General features: G+C 39.3%; 1 protein-coding gene across 2 annotated transcripts in view; it reads right to left on the bottom strand.

Annotated features, from left to right (window-relative positions):
* The window catches only part of LOC128699463 (MPN domain-containing protein), a 54351-nt gene extending 37092 nt beyond the window's left edge, over positions 1-17259 (bottom strand). For both annotated transcript variants that reach the window (XM_053792229.2, XM_053792228.2), the window contains exons 1-2: positions 17163-17259; positions 6731-7008 (exon numbers count right to left, since the gene is read on the bottom strand). In XM_053792229.2, the coding sequence (XP_053648204.1) occupies positions 6731-6973 (243 nt within the window). In that variant the 5' untranslated portion in view covers positions 6974-7008; positions 17163-17259. The remainder of the gene's footprint in view (positions 1-6730; positions 7009-17162) is intronic.
* Positions 17260-17861: the final 602 nt, after the last annotated feature.

The following is a 17861-nucleotide window of genomic DNA, read 5'->3' on the forward strand; positions in this document are numbered from 1 at the left end:
TTTATCCAAGTTATCAAGCCTTATCATGTTAAAATTGTATAAAATGGATGATGTGTAACCCAGCACAGTATATTTCGTAAATAAAAATACTTCGTCTAAGTGTGCACTAATAGAATTCATAACTACTCATACAGCAGTTGTATCCTCAGTAAAATAAATGCAGCTAAATTTCATTATTTACTTAATGGCTGACTTGCCAGAAATACTTGGACATAACACATTAAATGAACATCTGAACTGTAACAGTCCCACCCTTCCTTAAGTACAGTACAGTATTGAAAGCTGCTTAGAGTCACAGTAATCAAAGTCATTTTAATAATCATATTTCTTACCAAACATTTTCAGTATTAAGTATTTTTAGATTCAGAGTAATTCTATGTTTTTGCAACATTTTCCCATAATGTCACACACGGAATTTGCATCTGGGGATCCACTTTGGCAACTCACTTCCAATCAGTTGCCATCTAATCAAAGGCAGCTATCAGAAAAAAGCACAACTCTAAGTACAGGCAATACACTGTCTTTATTTAAATCCCTAAACCTTCCAAATATTAATACCATTCTTTTTTATTACTGTTTTCTCTGCATCTTTAGACATTATACTACAATACTGATGCTCAGAAACTTTGTAGCAACACAAAGACATCATACTAGAAACAAATGCTTCTTGGATATTCCTTGTATTTGTTTGAACCTCTAGAGGAACTATGCAAATTAAAGGGAAAAATGTGGAGTAACTTCTCAGATCAATATGTAAAAATGTAACACACTAAATGAATTCCAATCAGAGCAAAGGAAAGTACTGTGTGCTTTAATACTTCAGTCATGAAATTCCTTGTACAGAAATTCACTAAAACAAGTTTTTTAATTGCTAAAGTTTTCATATTTATTGTTATCTTAATAATTGCATCATGTCTTGATTTCATCCCTCTACATTTTATTGTGTTCACCATATCTTTAACCTTTATCACTTTATTATTATCAATACTGATTTTTATTTCACTTATCATTATCATCCAATTAATTTTGAATTCTACATATAAAATATTATCAATCAAATAACAAAAAAAGGCACAATACCCTGACTGGAACGATACACAAATAACCCGCACATACAAGAGAGGAGCTTACGACGACGTTTCGGTCCAACTTGGACCATTTACAAAGTCACACTAACCAGAAGTGAAGCAGGATGGCTATATATAGGCAGGAAGAGGTAGTGGTGGTAGTAGTAGTAGTAGTGGTAGTAGTAGTAGCAGTAGTAGTGGTGGTAGTGGGGAATTAAGGAGGAGGAACCAGCCAAATACAAAGAAAGGGGAGCACTGCAAGGGAGCTAGGTGCCCACAGAGGGAGAGCAAGTGCACAGAGGTAGGGGGAAGGGGAAGTGATGAAATAAATAATGAAGGAACAGAAACACACAACAGAAGAAAGAAAGACAAAAAAGGAAAGAGGAAAGGGGAAAAGGGAGAAGAAAAAAAAAATTGAGGAATCAGGTTAAGTCACGGGTGTTCTGAACCTGATTCCTCATTTTTTTTCTTCTTCTCCCTTTTCCCCTTTCCTCTTTCCTTTTTTGTCTTTCTTTCTTCTATCACGTGTTTCTGTTCCTTCATTATTTATTTCATCACTTCCCCTTCCCCCTACCTCTGTGCACTTGCTCTCCCTCTGTGGGCACCTAGCTCCCTTGCAGTGCTCCCCTTTCTTTGTACTTGACTGGCTCCTCCTCCTTAATTCCCCACTACCACCACTACCACTACTACTACTATCACCACTACCTCTTCCTGCCTATATATAGCCGTCCTGCTTCACTTCTGGTTAGTGTGACTTTGCAAATGGTCCAAGTCGGACCGAAACGTTGCCGTAAGCTCCTCTCTTCTATGTGTGGGTTATTTGTTTATCAATCAAATACTGTATTTTTACATATGTTCTGTGACCAGAACATATGTATATATGCAACCACCCAGGGAGGTACTATAGTCCTGCCAATTGAGTGTAAAATGAAGGCCTGTAATTGTTTTACATGATGGTAAGATTGCTGGTATCTTTTTTCTGTCTTGTAAACATGCAAGATTTCTGGTACGTCTTGCTACTTCTACTTACACCTAGGCCACACTACACATGCATGTACAAGCATATATACACACCCCTCTGGTTTTTCTTCTATTTTCTTATTAATCGTTATTCTTCTTTCCTCTTATCTCCATGGGGAAGTGGAACAGAATTCTTCCTCCGTAAGCTGTGTGTGTTGTAAGAGTTGACTAAAATGCCGGGAGCAAGGGGCTAGTAACCCCTTCTCCTGTATACATTACTAAATTTAAAAAGAGGAACTTTTGTTTTCTTTTTAGGCCACCCTGCCTCGGTGGTAAATGGCCAGTGTGTTGAAAGAAGAAAAAAAGATATACTGTACGTATATATTATATACGTTTTTTTTTTCAACAAGTCGGCCGTCTCCCATCGAGGCAGGGTGATCCAAAGAGAAAGAAAATCCCCAAAAAGAAAATACTTTCATCATCATTCAACACTTTCACCTCACTCACACATAATCACTGTTTTTGCAGAGGTGCCCAGAATACAACAGCTTAGAAGTATATACGTATAAAAATACACAATACTGTATATCTCTCCAAACTGCCAATATCCCAAACCCCTCCTTTAGAGTGCAGGCATTGTACTTTCCATTTCCAGGACTCAAGTCCGGTTATATAAAATAACCGGTTTCCCTGAATCCCTTCACTAAATATTACCCTGCTCACACTCCAACAGATCGTCAGGTCCCAAATACCATTTGTCTCCATTCACTCCTATCTAACACGCTCACGCATGCTTGCTGGAAGTCCAAACCTCTCGCCCACAACACCTCTTTTACCCCCTCCCTCCAACCTTTTCGAGGATGACCCCTACCCCGCCTTCCTTCCCCTACAGATTTATACGCTCTCCAAGTCATTCTACTTTGATTCATTCTCTCTAAATGACCAAACCACCTCAACAAACCCTCTTCATCCCTCTGACTAATACTTTTATTAACTCCACACCTTCTCCTAATTTCCACACTCCAAATTTTCTGCATAATATTTACACCACACATTGCTCTTAGAAAGGACATCTCCACTGCCTCCAACCACCTCCTCGCTGCAGCATTTACAACCCAAGCTTCACACCCATATAAGAGTGTTGGTACTACTATACTTTCATATATTCCCTTCTTTGCCTCCATAGATAACATTTTTTGCCTCCACATATACCTCAATGCACCACTCACCTCTTTTCCTTCATCAATTCTATGATTAACCTCATCCTTCATAAATCCATCTGCTGACACGTCAACTCCCAAACACAGTGGACCCCTGGTTTACGATCAGCTCCCAACGTGACCAATTACGTAAGTGTATTTATGTAAGTGTGTTTGCATGTGTATGTTTGGGGGTCTGAAATGGACTAATCTAATTCACAATATTCCTTATGGAAACAAATTCGGTCAGTACTGGCACCTGAACATACTTCTGGAATGAAATAATATCGTAAACCGGGGGTCCACTGTATCTGAAAACATTCACTTCTTCCATACTCCTCCTCCCCAATTTGATATCCAATTTTTCTTTATCTAAATCATTTGATACTCTCATCACCTTACTCTTTTCTATGTTCACTTTCAACTTTCTACCTTTACTCATATACTACACCACATACACACTTACATATACTACATAAATAACCTGCACATACCTGGAGGGTGTTCTGAGAGTCAATGCCCCAAGACCAGGCCTTACGGACTAGGCCTCATGGACCAGGCCTCACAGACCAGGCCTCATGGACTAGGCCTCACAGACCAGGCCTCATGGACCAGGCCTCATGGACCAGGCCTCACAGACCAGGACTCATGGACCAGGCCTCACGGACCAGGCCTCACAGACCAGGCCTCACAGACTAGGCCTTATGGACCAGGCCTCATGGACCAGGCCTCATGGACCAGGCCTCATGGATCAGGCCTCATGAACCAGGCCTCATGAACCATGCCTCATGGACCAGGCCTCATGGACCAGGCCTCATGAACCAGGCCTCATGGACCAGGCCTCACAGACCAGGCCTCATGAACCAGGCCTCATGGACCAGGCCTCATGAACCAGGCCTCATGAACCAGGCCTCATGGACCAGGCCTCATGAACCAGGCCTCATGAACCAGGCCTCATGGACCAGGCCTCATGGACCAGGCCTCATGAACCAGGCCTCATGGACCAGGCCTAACAGACCAGGCCTCATGAACCAGGCCTCATGGACCAGGCCTCATGAACCAGGCCTCATGAACCAGGCCTCATGGACCAGGCCTCATGGACCAGGCCTCATGAACCAGGCTATTTTCTGTTTCATCCCTACCTAATTTCTGTCTACAGTCAACTTTTGTACAACATGGGTTTGCACTGGATTTTTGTGTTACTTGGTTTTGGTGAATGGGAAAATTGTTTGCATTCAAAACGGTGGACTTGACCAAATCTGCAGGATAACACGGAGGTCTGTTGTTAGCAGTGCACGAGTCTAATATTTACACATGTACCATGAGTGACACACAAAATTGATTTGCTCAAATTTTATGCAGATGCTGAAACTATGGAAGCCATGAGCATATGAAAAATGCTTAGAAAGCCAAGATGCAGGTATTAGATCATGTGCTTTGGCTATGGTATAAACAAGAAAATGATGAAAGTCAAGTAGAATACATATACTAGGATAAGATTTACAGCACAGTTCATAACCTAGAAAGTTTCCTGTGAAACTCATTCATCATAAGACTTGAGCAGCCAAGAGTTAGCTAGTGGTGTGGCGATCCTACAATAAAATGAGCTTTCTGCCTCCCTCCTACAACTTAAATAACTTGTCTCTCTCCCTCCCTCTTGTCTTCAAAAGAAACTTTTCACATTTCACTCATCATTTTTTAAGATAAAAGTCATAAGAAGGCATGAAGAACAAGAGGAAGACTGACAGGGTGGGTGGAAGTGTGGTGTTTGTCCAGTACATGAACATGTCTGGTGTACCTCAGAGGCCGCTACACCACTATCCCTAGCTCCCTCCCTTCAAAGGATATCATTTCTGCATCTCTCTTTAGTCACACTGTTAAGTTATTTATTAATTTACAAATAATGTCATATGAAATTCATTTATACCATATGATTTAGGAAGTACTGAATGCTGTTGTGCTTCCCCACATGTGAAAGTGAGAAGGTGAGACGCTCTCTTATTCACTTTGAGCGAAATGAACAATGCAGTCATAATTATAAACTTACAATTAAAGACAGGAATAGATTACATTACTGTACTAATAAAATATAAAACTCCATATATCATGGTGACCAAAGGTTATTGTCTGCTGTACAGTGTTCCTATGCTCCTATTTTCTCTCACTTATATAGGGAATATTTGTGTTACTTTGTCTGCTGCTGAATGTTCCAACTGAAATACCTTAACCCAATTTTCTCTATAAATTATCAAGTTGACCAAATGGGTTTTTGCCCTGTACAGCATTTTTCAAGAATATAACCTCATCATTCTGCAAGCATCCACAATACAGTAGAGACAACTCCTATGCCATCCTCCACTTGATAGATTTTCACTTGACAATGTTACGGGTAGTGTTAATAAGAGCAAGAATATGTTAATGTTTTAAATTATATATTTCAGAGCATATTCTATATTAGGATTTGTTATTGAGCATTTACAAAGTTAGTACAAGTTTTTACTACACAACCCACTTCAGCAAGTGAGTAAGACACCAGAGAGCAGCACTAACCACGAAACTGTCTTGAAGCAATTCACTGACGATGAAGATGTAATCAACAAATCAACATGTGACTGTCAGTATGCATATCATGTTGTTTTTCCCATTATGTTCTGTAATTAAATAATAAGATAACATTAAGAGTCCATCAATCCTGAGTGCTGCCTTTAGTAAAGTATACAAGAAATAGGTAGGGACAAGGTACATCAGTATACCCAACATTTGCAGCCAATGAAATTTTATTTACTGCAGGGAATTAATCGATTTGTTCGTATATTTTAAGAAAAGTATATTAGTAATTGCCCTGGCTATGAATTTAGCAGCAATTGTTACTGACAAATGTTCCTACTGTTTCATTTTGAGTAGGTGATCACTATATTTATGCCTTGCTCATATGTAAGATAATTTCATACTGTATTAAATATATATACTATAGTTCTTCATGAAGCCTTTTGATCAGTAGACTTAACAAGGCTTGTAATCTATGCAATTTACGACGTGCATTGCGAATGTCGGCAAATTGCAAAATATCAAGTTTTTTCATTTAATATGAAATATTGAGATTTTAGGTAATTTTCCCTTTAAAATTCTCAGCTCCAGCAGAAGATTTATGCGGTGGAAAAGGCAATAGTTTCCAAATTCACACAGCTATTCACTGCTGTGTATACTGGCAGATGTAACATTCAAGTCTTCCAGCAGTCTGAGAACTACAATACCATTTGATTATAACATAAAATGCAAATGTTGTAAAATATACAACACCCCATAAAGATGATAGGCAGGCTATCACAAAAGAGCAACCAAAAGGCATTATCAGACTGTGGTACTATAAAATGGTGAGACACATTTCTGTGTAAAAACATTAGGTGCAAGATGTTATGCGACTTTAGGATATCAGACATCATAAAAGCATGTGATGCAAAACATCACATGATTGAGTCGCAAGATATCGTAAGATGACCTTACCAGGTAATTGATGGTCATGAGTCCCTCGCCAGGCTGTAAGATGCCTTCCTTCACCAGTGTCTTCAAGGTTAGGCCTCTGCCAGTGCTCCTACCATGAGTCACTTCCTCTATTTCTTCTTCCTCCTCCTCTTCATCTACATCTTCTTCCTCATCAACCTCCTCCTCATCCTCTTCCTCATCATCAATTTCTTCTACTTCATCATCTATTTGGATCTCTTCATGGGTAGGAGGTTCAACTGACATCGTTTATATGTGCAAGTGAATTAATATTTTTCAGTCTGAAAATCATCAAACTATTAAAACCCGGAAAATTTTGCGTTGACGCGAATAAGTACTAAAAGGATTGAGGAAGATGATGATTTTTCAGTATAAATCGAAATAAAATCACTCCGAGTGTAAGACAACAGGCATGAAAACAAAATCCATTTAAAGCTCACTTGCATTTCAACTTAATATAAGCTAGCGATCTACTACTACTCAAAATGAAACAAAAATGATCACGGGTGCTCTAATTAAAAATAAAAAGCACGCAGTTCAAGTACGCAGATGTTACCTATGGCAACAGTGTTTCAATATGACCTACGGTACACCATCTTCACCAGTTCCATAAGCATTGTTAACAATTGACTTACATGCCAGTACAGAATGCCATCAAACCCACTCTAGGATTAATCAGTAGATCAAATTTATATTCAATTTAGTTTGTATTGTCAGAAAACAATTTTAAAGCCTAGTACACACAACAGAACCTTCAAATATTCCCACGAGTAGACTTCCGCACCACACCATACATAACGCTGATGAATCACTGGACGTGGTAAAGAAAATCACCAAAGTACAGAGATGAAACAAGGGCACAACTGTTTTATTAGTTCAGCCTTGAAATCGATGTTAACAAAAGAAACGCTCTGAATTACTACGAAGAAGCTCACACTAAAATACTGCATTTCAATGAAAATGCTATTTGATAATATACTGAAGAGGTGAATACATATAATGCATTTGCATTGTATGAACATAACTCAAGAAGGTTTGGTTTAAATACAAAGAACTTCATGACAAAGTGACTATATTTCTACACTTATTGCCCAGGCAGTTGACTTTCCTTTACTATATATTTACTTAGGTCATTTCAATTTTATATGGTAACAACAGCCAAATGCATGACAAGAAAACTTATTACCATTTACATAAACTCCAAGACCCATGATAGAACATGTACATTTTATATCTGCTGATATTATCCTTTTGGCCTCTACTAACCCAAAGATTTTTCTTTTCATACTGATAATAATTCAAGCTACGTTCAATAGGTCTCTCTCTTTCTCTCTCCAGAAGCATGCAAGGATCAAGGTCTCTCAATATATGTACAAGTGACATTATGTGACAATAATATGGTGCAGAGATTTAGCAACCGCTAAAATTCTTTGAGTAATAAAGTTTGTAGGGTAACAAAGTTTGTAGGGTAACAATAGATTATCTAATCAGAATCAGCATGCAGAATAAATAATAAATTAAATCAACATTCCATTTAGTTTTTATTGTATAATGGTAATTTTAGAGTGCAAAGACATGATGTACAGTACGTATAACAAAAAAAAAAATTCTATGAGGTGCAAAGTTGTATTTAGAAATTAACAAGAAAATGTTGGTTGTTTGCTGTGTATATAAGCTTTCATACACAAAATACATGTTTCACTCACTTTTTGTGGGTTTATTTTATCCGAATTCATTATTATGCGATGTCCCATTTCTACCAGTAATTCCATATGTGCGATATACAGTGGACCCCCGGTTATCGGCCGGTTTGGTTATCGGCAAACTCGGTTATCAGCGGGGTTTTCGGCGCCCGGTTATTGGCCGTTCGCTCGGTTATCAGCCATTTTGGACACGTCCATCCACCGGCTGGGGCAGCTTGCGCTTTATTTTGGCTTTGTCTCTTGGTGGCTGAGGAAGCTTCTGCTCATACATCCAAACATTTCGTTTGTTTACCATTGTTTTTAGTGGTTTTTCTTGCAGTGCAACTGTGAAATAAGTTGTGGAGTCGATCATTTGTGAGAAGGCAAAGCAGTTGCATGAGGATCTTGCAAAGAAAATGCCTGGAACAAGTGCTGCAATTTGTGAATTTAGGGCCAGCAAAGGATGGTTTGATATTATTATTATTATAATCAAAAAGAAGCGCTAAGCCACAACTGCTATACAGCGGGATGGTTTGATAGATTTGATAGATTTAAGAAGCGTAGTGACATACACAGTGTTGTAAGGCATGGTGAGGCTGCAAGTTCTGACAAATGTGTGGCTGAAAAGTATGTTCATGAATTCCAGGACTGTGTAAAGGCTGAAAGATTCAAACCACAACAAGTGTTCAATTGTGACGAAACAGGCCTGTTTTGGAAGAAATGCCAAACAGGACCTACATTACCCAGGAGGAAAAGGCACTGCCAGGACACAAGCTTATGAAAGACAGGCTTACTCTTTTGTTGTGTGGTAATGCTAGTGGGGATTTCAAAGTGAAGCCTTTACGTGTGTATCACTCAGAAAATCCCAGAGTGTTTAAGACAAACAATGTCATGAAGAATAGATTGTGTGATGTGGAAAGCTAATCATAAGGCATGAGTCACAAGGCAAATTTTCAAAGAGTGGGTTAATGATGTGTTTGGCCCAAGTGTGAAAAAATACCTCCTGGAAAAGAAATTGCCACTCAAGTGCCTCCTGGTACTGGACAATGCTCCTGCACATCCTCCAAACTTGGAAGACCAAGTGTTTAGGGACTTCAGCTTTATAAAAGTGAAGTTCTTGCCTCCTAACACCACTCCTCTCCTCCAGCACATGGACCAGCAGGTCATTTCTAACTTCAAAAAAATCAAGTGTTTAGGGACTTCAGCTTTATAAAAGTGAAGTTCTTGCCTCCTAACACCACTCCTCTCCTCCAGCACATGGACCAGCAGGTCATTTCTAACTTCAAAAAAATCTACACAAAAACAGTGTTTCAAAAGTGCTTTGAAGTGACCTCGGACACTCAGTTGACCCTAAGAGAGTTCTGGAGGAATCACTTCACTATCCTCCATTGCATAAGCCTTATAGTTAAGGCTTGGGAGGGAGTGACTTCCAGGACTTTGAACTCTGCTTGGAGAAAACTGTGGCCAGACTGTGTCCAAGAGAGGGATTTTGAAGGGTTTGAGGCTCACTGTGACCCTGACCCTGCCGACCTTGTGGACTCTATTGTGGAACTGGGGAAGTCCCTGGGGTTGGCGGTGAGTGGCAAGGATGTGGAAGAGTTGGTGGAGGACCACAGGGAAGAGCTTACCACTGAAGAGCTGCAAGAGCTTCAACTTGAGCAGCAACAGACTGCAGCTGAGGAACTTACTTCAGAGGAGGAGGAAGAGGGAGTGAAGGAGGTGATTCTTCAGAGATTAAAGAGGTGTGTGCATTGTGGACTAGGGTGCAAGCTTTTGTAAAGAAACACCACCCTGATAAAGCTGAAACAAACCATATCTGCAACATGTTTAGTGGCAAAACCCTGTCTCACTTCAGGGAAATCTTAGAGATGCCAGAAACAGAGCACTCAGACAGTTATTTTGTGAGACAGGGGTCCAGTGACTCTCAAGCTGGTCTTAATGGCATTAAAAGACAGAGAAGGGAAGTAACCCCAGAGAAGGCTTTGCTATCTAAAGTTTTTATGGAGGGGGATTTCCCTTTCAAACACTAACTCCTCCCTCTTTCCTCCTCCCTATCTTCCAGAAGCCAGCATTAGCCTTCAATAAAGGTATGTAATACTTACACAATTGTAAAAAAAATTTTTTTTTTTGTAAATATTTTTGTTTGGAACGAATTAATTGTACATATTTCCATTAATTCTTATGGGAAATATTAATTCGGTTATCGGCCATTTCGGTTATTGGCCATTTCGATTATCGGCGGACCTTCAGGAACGGATTACGGCCGATAACTGGGGGTCCACTGTACTTTTGCCATATGTTATCGATGTGGCTCACAAAGTGTACTGTTGGTTCATATTATGCAGAATTAAGTGCTGATGGCCTGATTGGGTTTAGTACAGCTGCCACGGGCCTGGAACGCACACAGTGCATAAAGTGAGGGACATTTGTTTCTACAGTATATATGTATTTCTTTACTGGCTGCTGGTGATACCCACACTATAAGTCTTGAAGTACAAAATATTAACCATAATTTTATGCTATACCTTGTTTCTCGACTATTATTTTCTGATCTATAGATATTATCCTATATTTTAAAAATTGATGCAGATAAAAAAAGGAAATTATTGTAAAAATTTATAAAAACTAATGTGAATCATGGAAAAAGTTATCATACAACACACACAAATTACTATATGTTTTTTCTTCTAGTCAGATACTATTACCTAGCTGGTGCCATATTTTCAAAGATTTAAAAAATTAATTTTTTTCCACAGCTGGGGATATGAGATACCATTTAATCAGTCCGAGTATATGTATTGTGCTATTCTGGCTCCAGCATTGTTGCTGCTCCAGAGCTAGTTGGATGAGGTCTCATTGACAGCTAAGGGAAAAAATTAACTTTTCCACAACAGATGAGTACTTTGCATCAAAGTAATATTCACTGTTCTTTATTTATCTCCAAGCCATGTATAATGATGCCACAATACTTAAAATATTGTAACATGAGCTGTGTGATACAAATCGAGAGACACAATGACATTCTATGTTCTTCATTTACCTCCGAGTCATGTATAATGCTGTCAGGGTACTTAAAAGGTTCTAACATAAACTTTCTCATACAGAGGTATCGAGTTACACATAAACACATACAGGCTATTGCATGCAAGACACAGAGTGAACACAAAATTACTTCAGGACAAATTACATGCAATCTAATATTTTCCCTAAGTTGTCAAAAAATATAGTAAGTATTAAAACAAAAATTTTCAGGGTACAAATAACCTGTGGCCCCTTTTAACTATGTATCATATGTTATTTGAAAGATTAAAAAAAAGCTATCTACCCACATTTACAAGAGTGCACCAAACCCAAATGGGTCATACAGTGCCAGGTATGCTACAAGATGATTGAATTATTAGAAGGCACATGTTAAAATAAACTCCCATAAATCAAAAAACTTAGTTTTTAGCTGTCTGATCTGTCTCGGCACTTAGATCACAAATGTTATCTGTCGACAACTCTTTTTTTTTTTTTTTCAAATCACAAAGGAATATCAAATCCAGTACAACTAACTTTGCAGAATTTTTAAAGAGGCAATAGCTTCCCAACTTCGTCTATTGACAATAGCTCCTTAACTGTCTCTACTGACAATAGCTGCTTAACTGTCTCCTATCACAGTCTCTAAACTATCTCCTACAACAACAAAAATATATACTTAACACAACTACTTTTCCCCCCTAACTAATTTGACTCATTAAGGAAAATTAGACAAACTGCCTAGTCTTGTGTAGCTAACTTTACATGTAATTATTATCAACAATTTAATTAATAGGCAGCAGTGTCACTATAAGCCTGGCTTAAAAACACGTAGGACAGTATTCAGAAATTACAGAAACTACCACAAAACAATAGGCCTCTTTCACATGAAAAAAACTGTTTTGTCTTTTACAATGTAACATTTAACATTTTTAACACAATTTTAGCAAAACCTTATGCTATAAACTTTTAAAATCTAGAGTTTGTAAATACTGTATAACATTTACAGCATAAGGACTGCATTTACAATGTACATATTTAAATCTCATAATGTTTGTAAATGTTTAAACTGCAATACTTTTAAAAATCATATATTAAACCTTAACAACATTTGTGAGAACAGTCTACAATGTTAATTCATAACCCAGTTTAATATACAGTGGACCCCCGCTTTACGATCACCTCCCAATGCGACCAGTTATGTAAGTGTATTTATGTAAGTGCATTTGTATGTGTATGTTTGGGGGTCTGAAATGGACTAATCTAATTCACAATATTCCTTATGGGAACAAATTCTTTCAGTACTGGTACCTGAACATACTTCTGGAATGAAATAATATCGTAAACCGGGGGTCCACTGTATACTAAAATGTTGGTTTGCAAACCATTTTCTATCTGCAATGCTAACTAGAAAAGATCTTCAAAATGTAAAGTGATGAATTAGACACTTGTGCAAAACTTGGGTATCTTTACTGAGCAAACGTTTTGCCAACCAGCGGCTTCCTCAGTCAGATTGGACTGAGGAAGATGTACTGATCCCATCAACTCTAGGCTCAGGGACTGATTACCTCAAACTCCTTGTGATCTTCAACCATTTTTCTCTGCACTGACTGAGGAAGCAGCTGGTTGGCAAAACATTTCCATAGTAAAGATACCCAAGTGTTGCACAAGTGTCTAATTCATCTACCTGCCGGTTCTATGAACCTGTTACCTACAAAATGATGGTTCGTAAATGTTAAAATCTCGATTGCTGGCTTGCAAATTTTGATAAAGCCTCGTGTAGGTGAAACGCTGTATTAATAAAGGGCTCCTTTTACTGTATTTTTTAAATCAATCTAAATACAGAATGTTGGCTTGATAAATGTTTTTATTCTTAGAATGATTATTTGTGAAATTTTAAGACAATGCTAATTTGTAAGCTTTAAAACTAAGAATGAGTTGGTAAATGCCTGTACAGTGTGTTTTTAAAGTTTAAAGCCCAGAATATGTTTTTGTGAACAGCTTTAATTTAAAGTCCAGACTGTGATTGTTAAGTCTTAAAGACCAGAATGTTTACCTGGAGTTTACCTGGAGAGAGTTTCGGGGGTCAACGCCCCCGCGGCCCGGTCTGTGACCAGGCCTCCTGGTGGATCAGCGCCTGATCAACCAGGCTGTTGCTGCTGGCTGCACGCAAACCAACGTACGAGCCACAGCCCGGCTGATCAGGAACTGCCTTTAGGTGCTTGTCCAGTGCCAGCTTGAAGACTGCCAGGGGTCTGTTGGTAATCCCCCTTATGTGTGCTGGGAGGCAGTTGAACAGTCTCGGTCCCCTGACACTTATTGTATGGTCTCTTAACGTGCTAGTGACACCCCTGCTTTTCATTGGGGGGATGGTGCATCGTCTGCCAAGTCTTTTGCTTTCGTAGTGAGTGATTTTCGTGTGCAAGTTCGGTACTAGTCCCTCTAGGATTTTCCAGGTGTATATAATCATGTATCTCTCCCTCCTGCGTTCCAGGGAATACAGGTTTAGAAACCTCAAGCGCTCCCAGTAATTGAGGTGTTTTATCTCCGTTATGCGCGCCGTGAAAGTTCTCTGTACATTTTCTAGGTCGGCAATTTCACCTGCCTTGAAAGGTGCTGTTAGAGTGCAGCAATATTCCAGCCTAGATAGAACAAGTGACCTGAAGAGTGTCATCATGGGCTTGGCCTCCCTAGTTTTGAAGGTTCTCATTATCCATCCTGTCATTTTTCTAGCAGATGCGATTGATACAATGTTATGGTCCTTGAAGGTGAGATCCTCCGACATAATCACTCCCAGGTCTTTGACGTTGGTGTTTCGCTCTATTTTGTGGCCAGAATTTGTTTTGTACTCTGATGAAGATTTAATTTCCTCATGTTTACCATATCTGAGTAATTGAAATTTCTCATCGTTGAACTTCATATTGTTTTCTGCAGCCCACTGAAAGATTTGGTTGATGTCCGCCTGGAGCCTTGCAGTGTCTGCAATGGAAGACACTGTCATGCAGATTCGGGTGTCATCTGCAAAGGAAGACACGGTGCTGTGGCTGACATCCTTGTCTATGTCGGATATGAGGATGAGGAACAAGATGGGAGCTAGTACTGTGCCTTGTGGAACAGAGCTTTTCACCGTAGCTGCCTCGGACTTTACTCTGTTGACGACTACTCTCTGTGTTCTGTTAGTGAGGAAATTATAGATCCATCGACCAACTTTTCCTGTTATTCCTTTAGCGCGCATTTTGTGCGCTATTACGCCATGGTCACACTTGTCGAAGGCTTTTGCAAAGTCTGTATATATTACATCTGCATTCTTTTTGTCTTCTAGTGCATTTAGGACCTTGTCGTAGTGATCCAGTAGTTGAGACAGACAGGAGCGACCTGTTCTAAACCCATGTTGCCCTGGGTTGTGTAACTGATGGGTTTCTAGATGGGTGGTGATCTTGCTTCTTAGGACCCTTTCAAAGATTTTTATGATATGGGATGTTAGTGCTATTGGTCTGTAGTTCTTTGCTGTTGCTTTACTGCCCCCTTTGTGGAGTGGGGCTATGTCTGTTGTTTTTAGTAACTGAGGGACGACCCCCGTGTCCATGCTCCCTCTCCATAGGATGGAAAAGGCTCGTGATAGGGGCTTCTTGCAGTTCTTGATGAACACAGAGTTCCATGAGTCTGGCCCTGGGGCAGAGTGCATGGGCATGTCATTTATCGCCTGTTCGAAGTCATTTGGCGTCAGGATAACATCGGATAGGCTTGTGTTAATCAAATTTTGTGGCTCTCTCATAAAAAATTCATTTTGATCTTCGACTCTCAGTCTGGTTAGCGGCTTGCTAAAAACTGAGTCATATTGGGACTTGAGTAGCTCACTCATTTCCTTGCTGTCATCTGTGTAGGACCCATCTTGTTTAAGTAGGGGCCCAATACTGGACGTTGTTCTCGATTTTGATTTGGCATAGGAGAAGAAATACTTTGGGTTTCTTTCGATTTCATTTATGGCTTTTAGTTCTTCCCGCGATTCCTGACTCCTAAAGGATTCTTTTAGCTTAAGTTCGATGCTTGCTATTTCTCTGACCAGTGTCTCCCTGCGCATTTCTGATATATTGACCTCTTTTAGCCGCTCTGTTATTCTTTTCCGTCGCCTGTAAAGGGAGCGCCTGTCTCTTTCTATTTTACATCTACTCCTCCTTTTTCTTAGAGGAATAAGCCTTGTGCATACATCGAGTGCCACCGAGTTAATCTGTTCTAGGCATAAGTTTGGGTCTGTGTTGCTTAGTATATCTTCCCAGCTTATATCGGTTAGGACTTGGTTTACTTGGTCCCACTTTATGTTTTTGTTATTGAAGTTGTATTTGGTGAATGCTCCCTCGTGACTAGTCTCATTTTGTCGGTCTGAGGCTCCACGCATACATGTCTGAACCTCAATTATGTTGTGATCTGAGTATATTGTTTTTGATATGGTGACATTTCTTATCAGATCATCATTGTTAGTGAAGATGAGGTCTAGTGTATTCTCCAGTCTAGTAGGCTCTATTATTTGCTGGTTTAAATTGAATTTTGTGCAGAGATTTAAAAGCTCGTGTGAGTGTGAGTTTTCATCAGAGCTGCCTCCTGGTGTTATTACTGCAACAATATTATTTGCTATATTCCTCCATTTTAGGTGCCTTAAGTTGAAATCCCCCAGGAGCAAGATGTTGGGTGCAGGAGCTGGAAGATTTTCCAGACAGTGGTCAATTTTTAACAGCTGTTCCTGGAATTGCTGGGATGTTGCATCCGGAGGCTTGTAGACTACCACAATGACTAGGTTTTGGTTCTCGACCTTTACTGCTAAAACTTCCACTACGTCATTTGAGGCATTAAGCAGTTCTGTGCAAACAAGTGACTCTGCAATGTACAGGCCAACCCCCCCCTTTTGCCTGTTCACTCTGTCACATCTGTATAGGTTGTAACCTGGGATCCATATTTCGTTGTCCAAGTGATCCTTTATGTGGGTCTCAGTGAAAGCTGCGAACATTGCCTTTGCCTCTGCAAGCAGTCCACGGATGAAAGGTATTTTGTTGTTTATTGCTGGCTTTAGACCCTGTATATTTGCAAAGAAGAATGTTATCGGACTGGTGGTATTGTTGGTACACGTTGGTATACGTTTAAAGTCTAAAGTACGTATTTTTAGTTTAAAGCCCAGAATGTGTTTGTAAACAGCTTTAAAGTCTAAACTGCCTGTTTTTTAAAGCTTAAAGCCAAGAATGTGTGATTGTGTACAGATTATGTATAGGCCTCATGGCCTGGTAGGCAAAGCCGAGTGTCCGGGTTCGATTCCCAGCAAGGGTGGAAACATTGGACGCATTTCATTACACCTGTCGTCCCGTTCACCTAGCAAGTAGGTACCTGGGTGTTAGGTTTGTGTGGGTCGCATCCTGGGGGACAAAACTGAGGAGCACAATGGAAATCAGACAGACCCTCCAGGGTTAAAAATCCGAACAAAATTTATCTAGCTTAAAGCCCAGAAAGTGTGTGTGATTGTGAACAGCTTTAATATCTAGTCTAAGTGGTTGTTAGATTTTTAAAGCCCAGAATATTGATAAAAACAGATTTTGAAAAGTGATGGCGGCGCCGTCAGCTCTGCAGACCACCACCAAGAACCTCAGTATTTTCCACGAACTTAACCTTCTCTAGTTCTTTCTAGGCTGAGAAATACACCAAGAGAAGACAGAACCTCCCGTGAGGGAAGAACTCAAAGGTTCACTTACTTCAACTTAATATCGGCGCCATAAATGAAGGAAGGAGAGAGAGAGAGAGAGAGGGAGAGAGAGTCAAGTTGAGGCGTCTGTCTGTTTACTAACATTCATGTTTATGTGTAACTTTAATAATTATCAATGATGATTACTACTGAGTACTAATAGCAATAATAACAACAATAATAATTACTACTAACACTGCTACTATTAATAAGAGCTATAATGACTACTACTACAAATAATAATAATTACTACTACTACTACTACTACTAATAATAATGGTGATACTACTACTATCACTAATAATAACAATAATAATAACTAATAATAATTATTATTACAATTACTACTAATAATAATAGCAATGATAATTACTACCACTACTAATAATAATGATATTACTACTACTACTACTACTATCACTCCCCTCAAGGAAGGTTCCTTGATGTTGGTGAGGGGCTCTTGATTTAGGGAATTGGATCTGTGCTCCAGTTGAATTAAGCCTGAATGCCTTCCACATCCCCCCCCCCCCCAGGCGCTGTATAATCCTCCGGGTTTAGCGCTTCCCCCTTGATTATAATAATAATAATAATACTACTATCACTAATAATAGCAATAATAATAATCATAACAAATAATAATTACTACTACTACTAATAATAATAACAAAAATTACTACTACCACTGCTACTACTACTAAAATTTATTACC

This window comes from Cherax quadricarinatus, chromosome 61 (genome assembly GCF_038502225.1).
Source record: "Cherax quadricarinatus isolate ZL_2023a chromosome 61, ASM3850222v1, whole genome shotgun sequence".
Lineage (NCBI taxonomy): Eukaryota > Metazoa > Arthropoda > Malacostraca > Decapoda > Parastacidae > Cherax > Cherax quadricarinatus.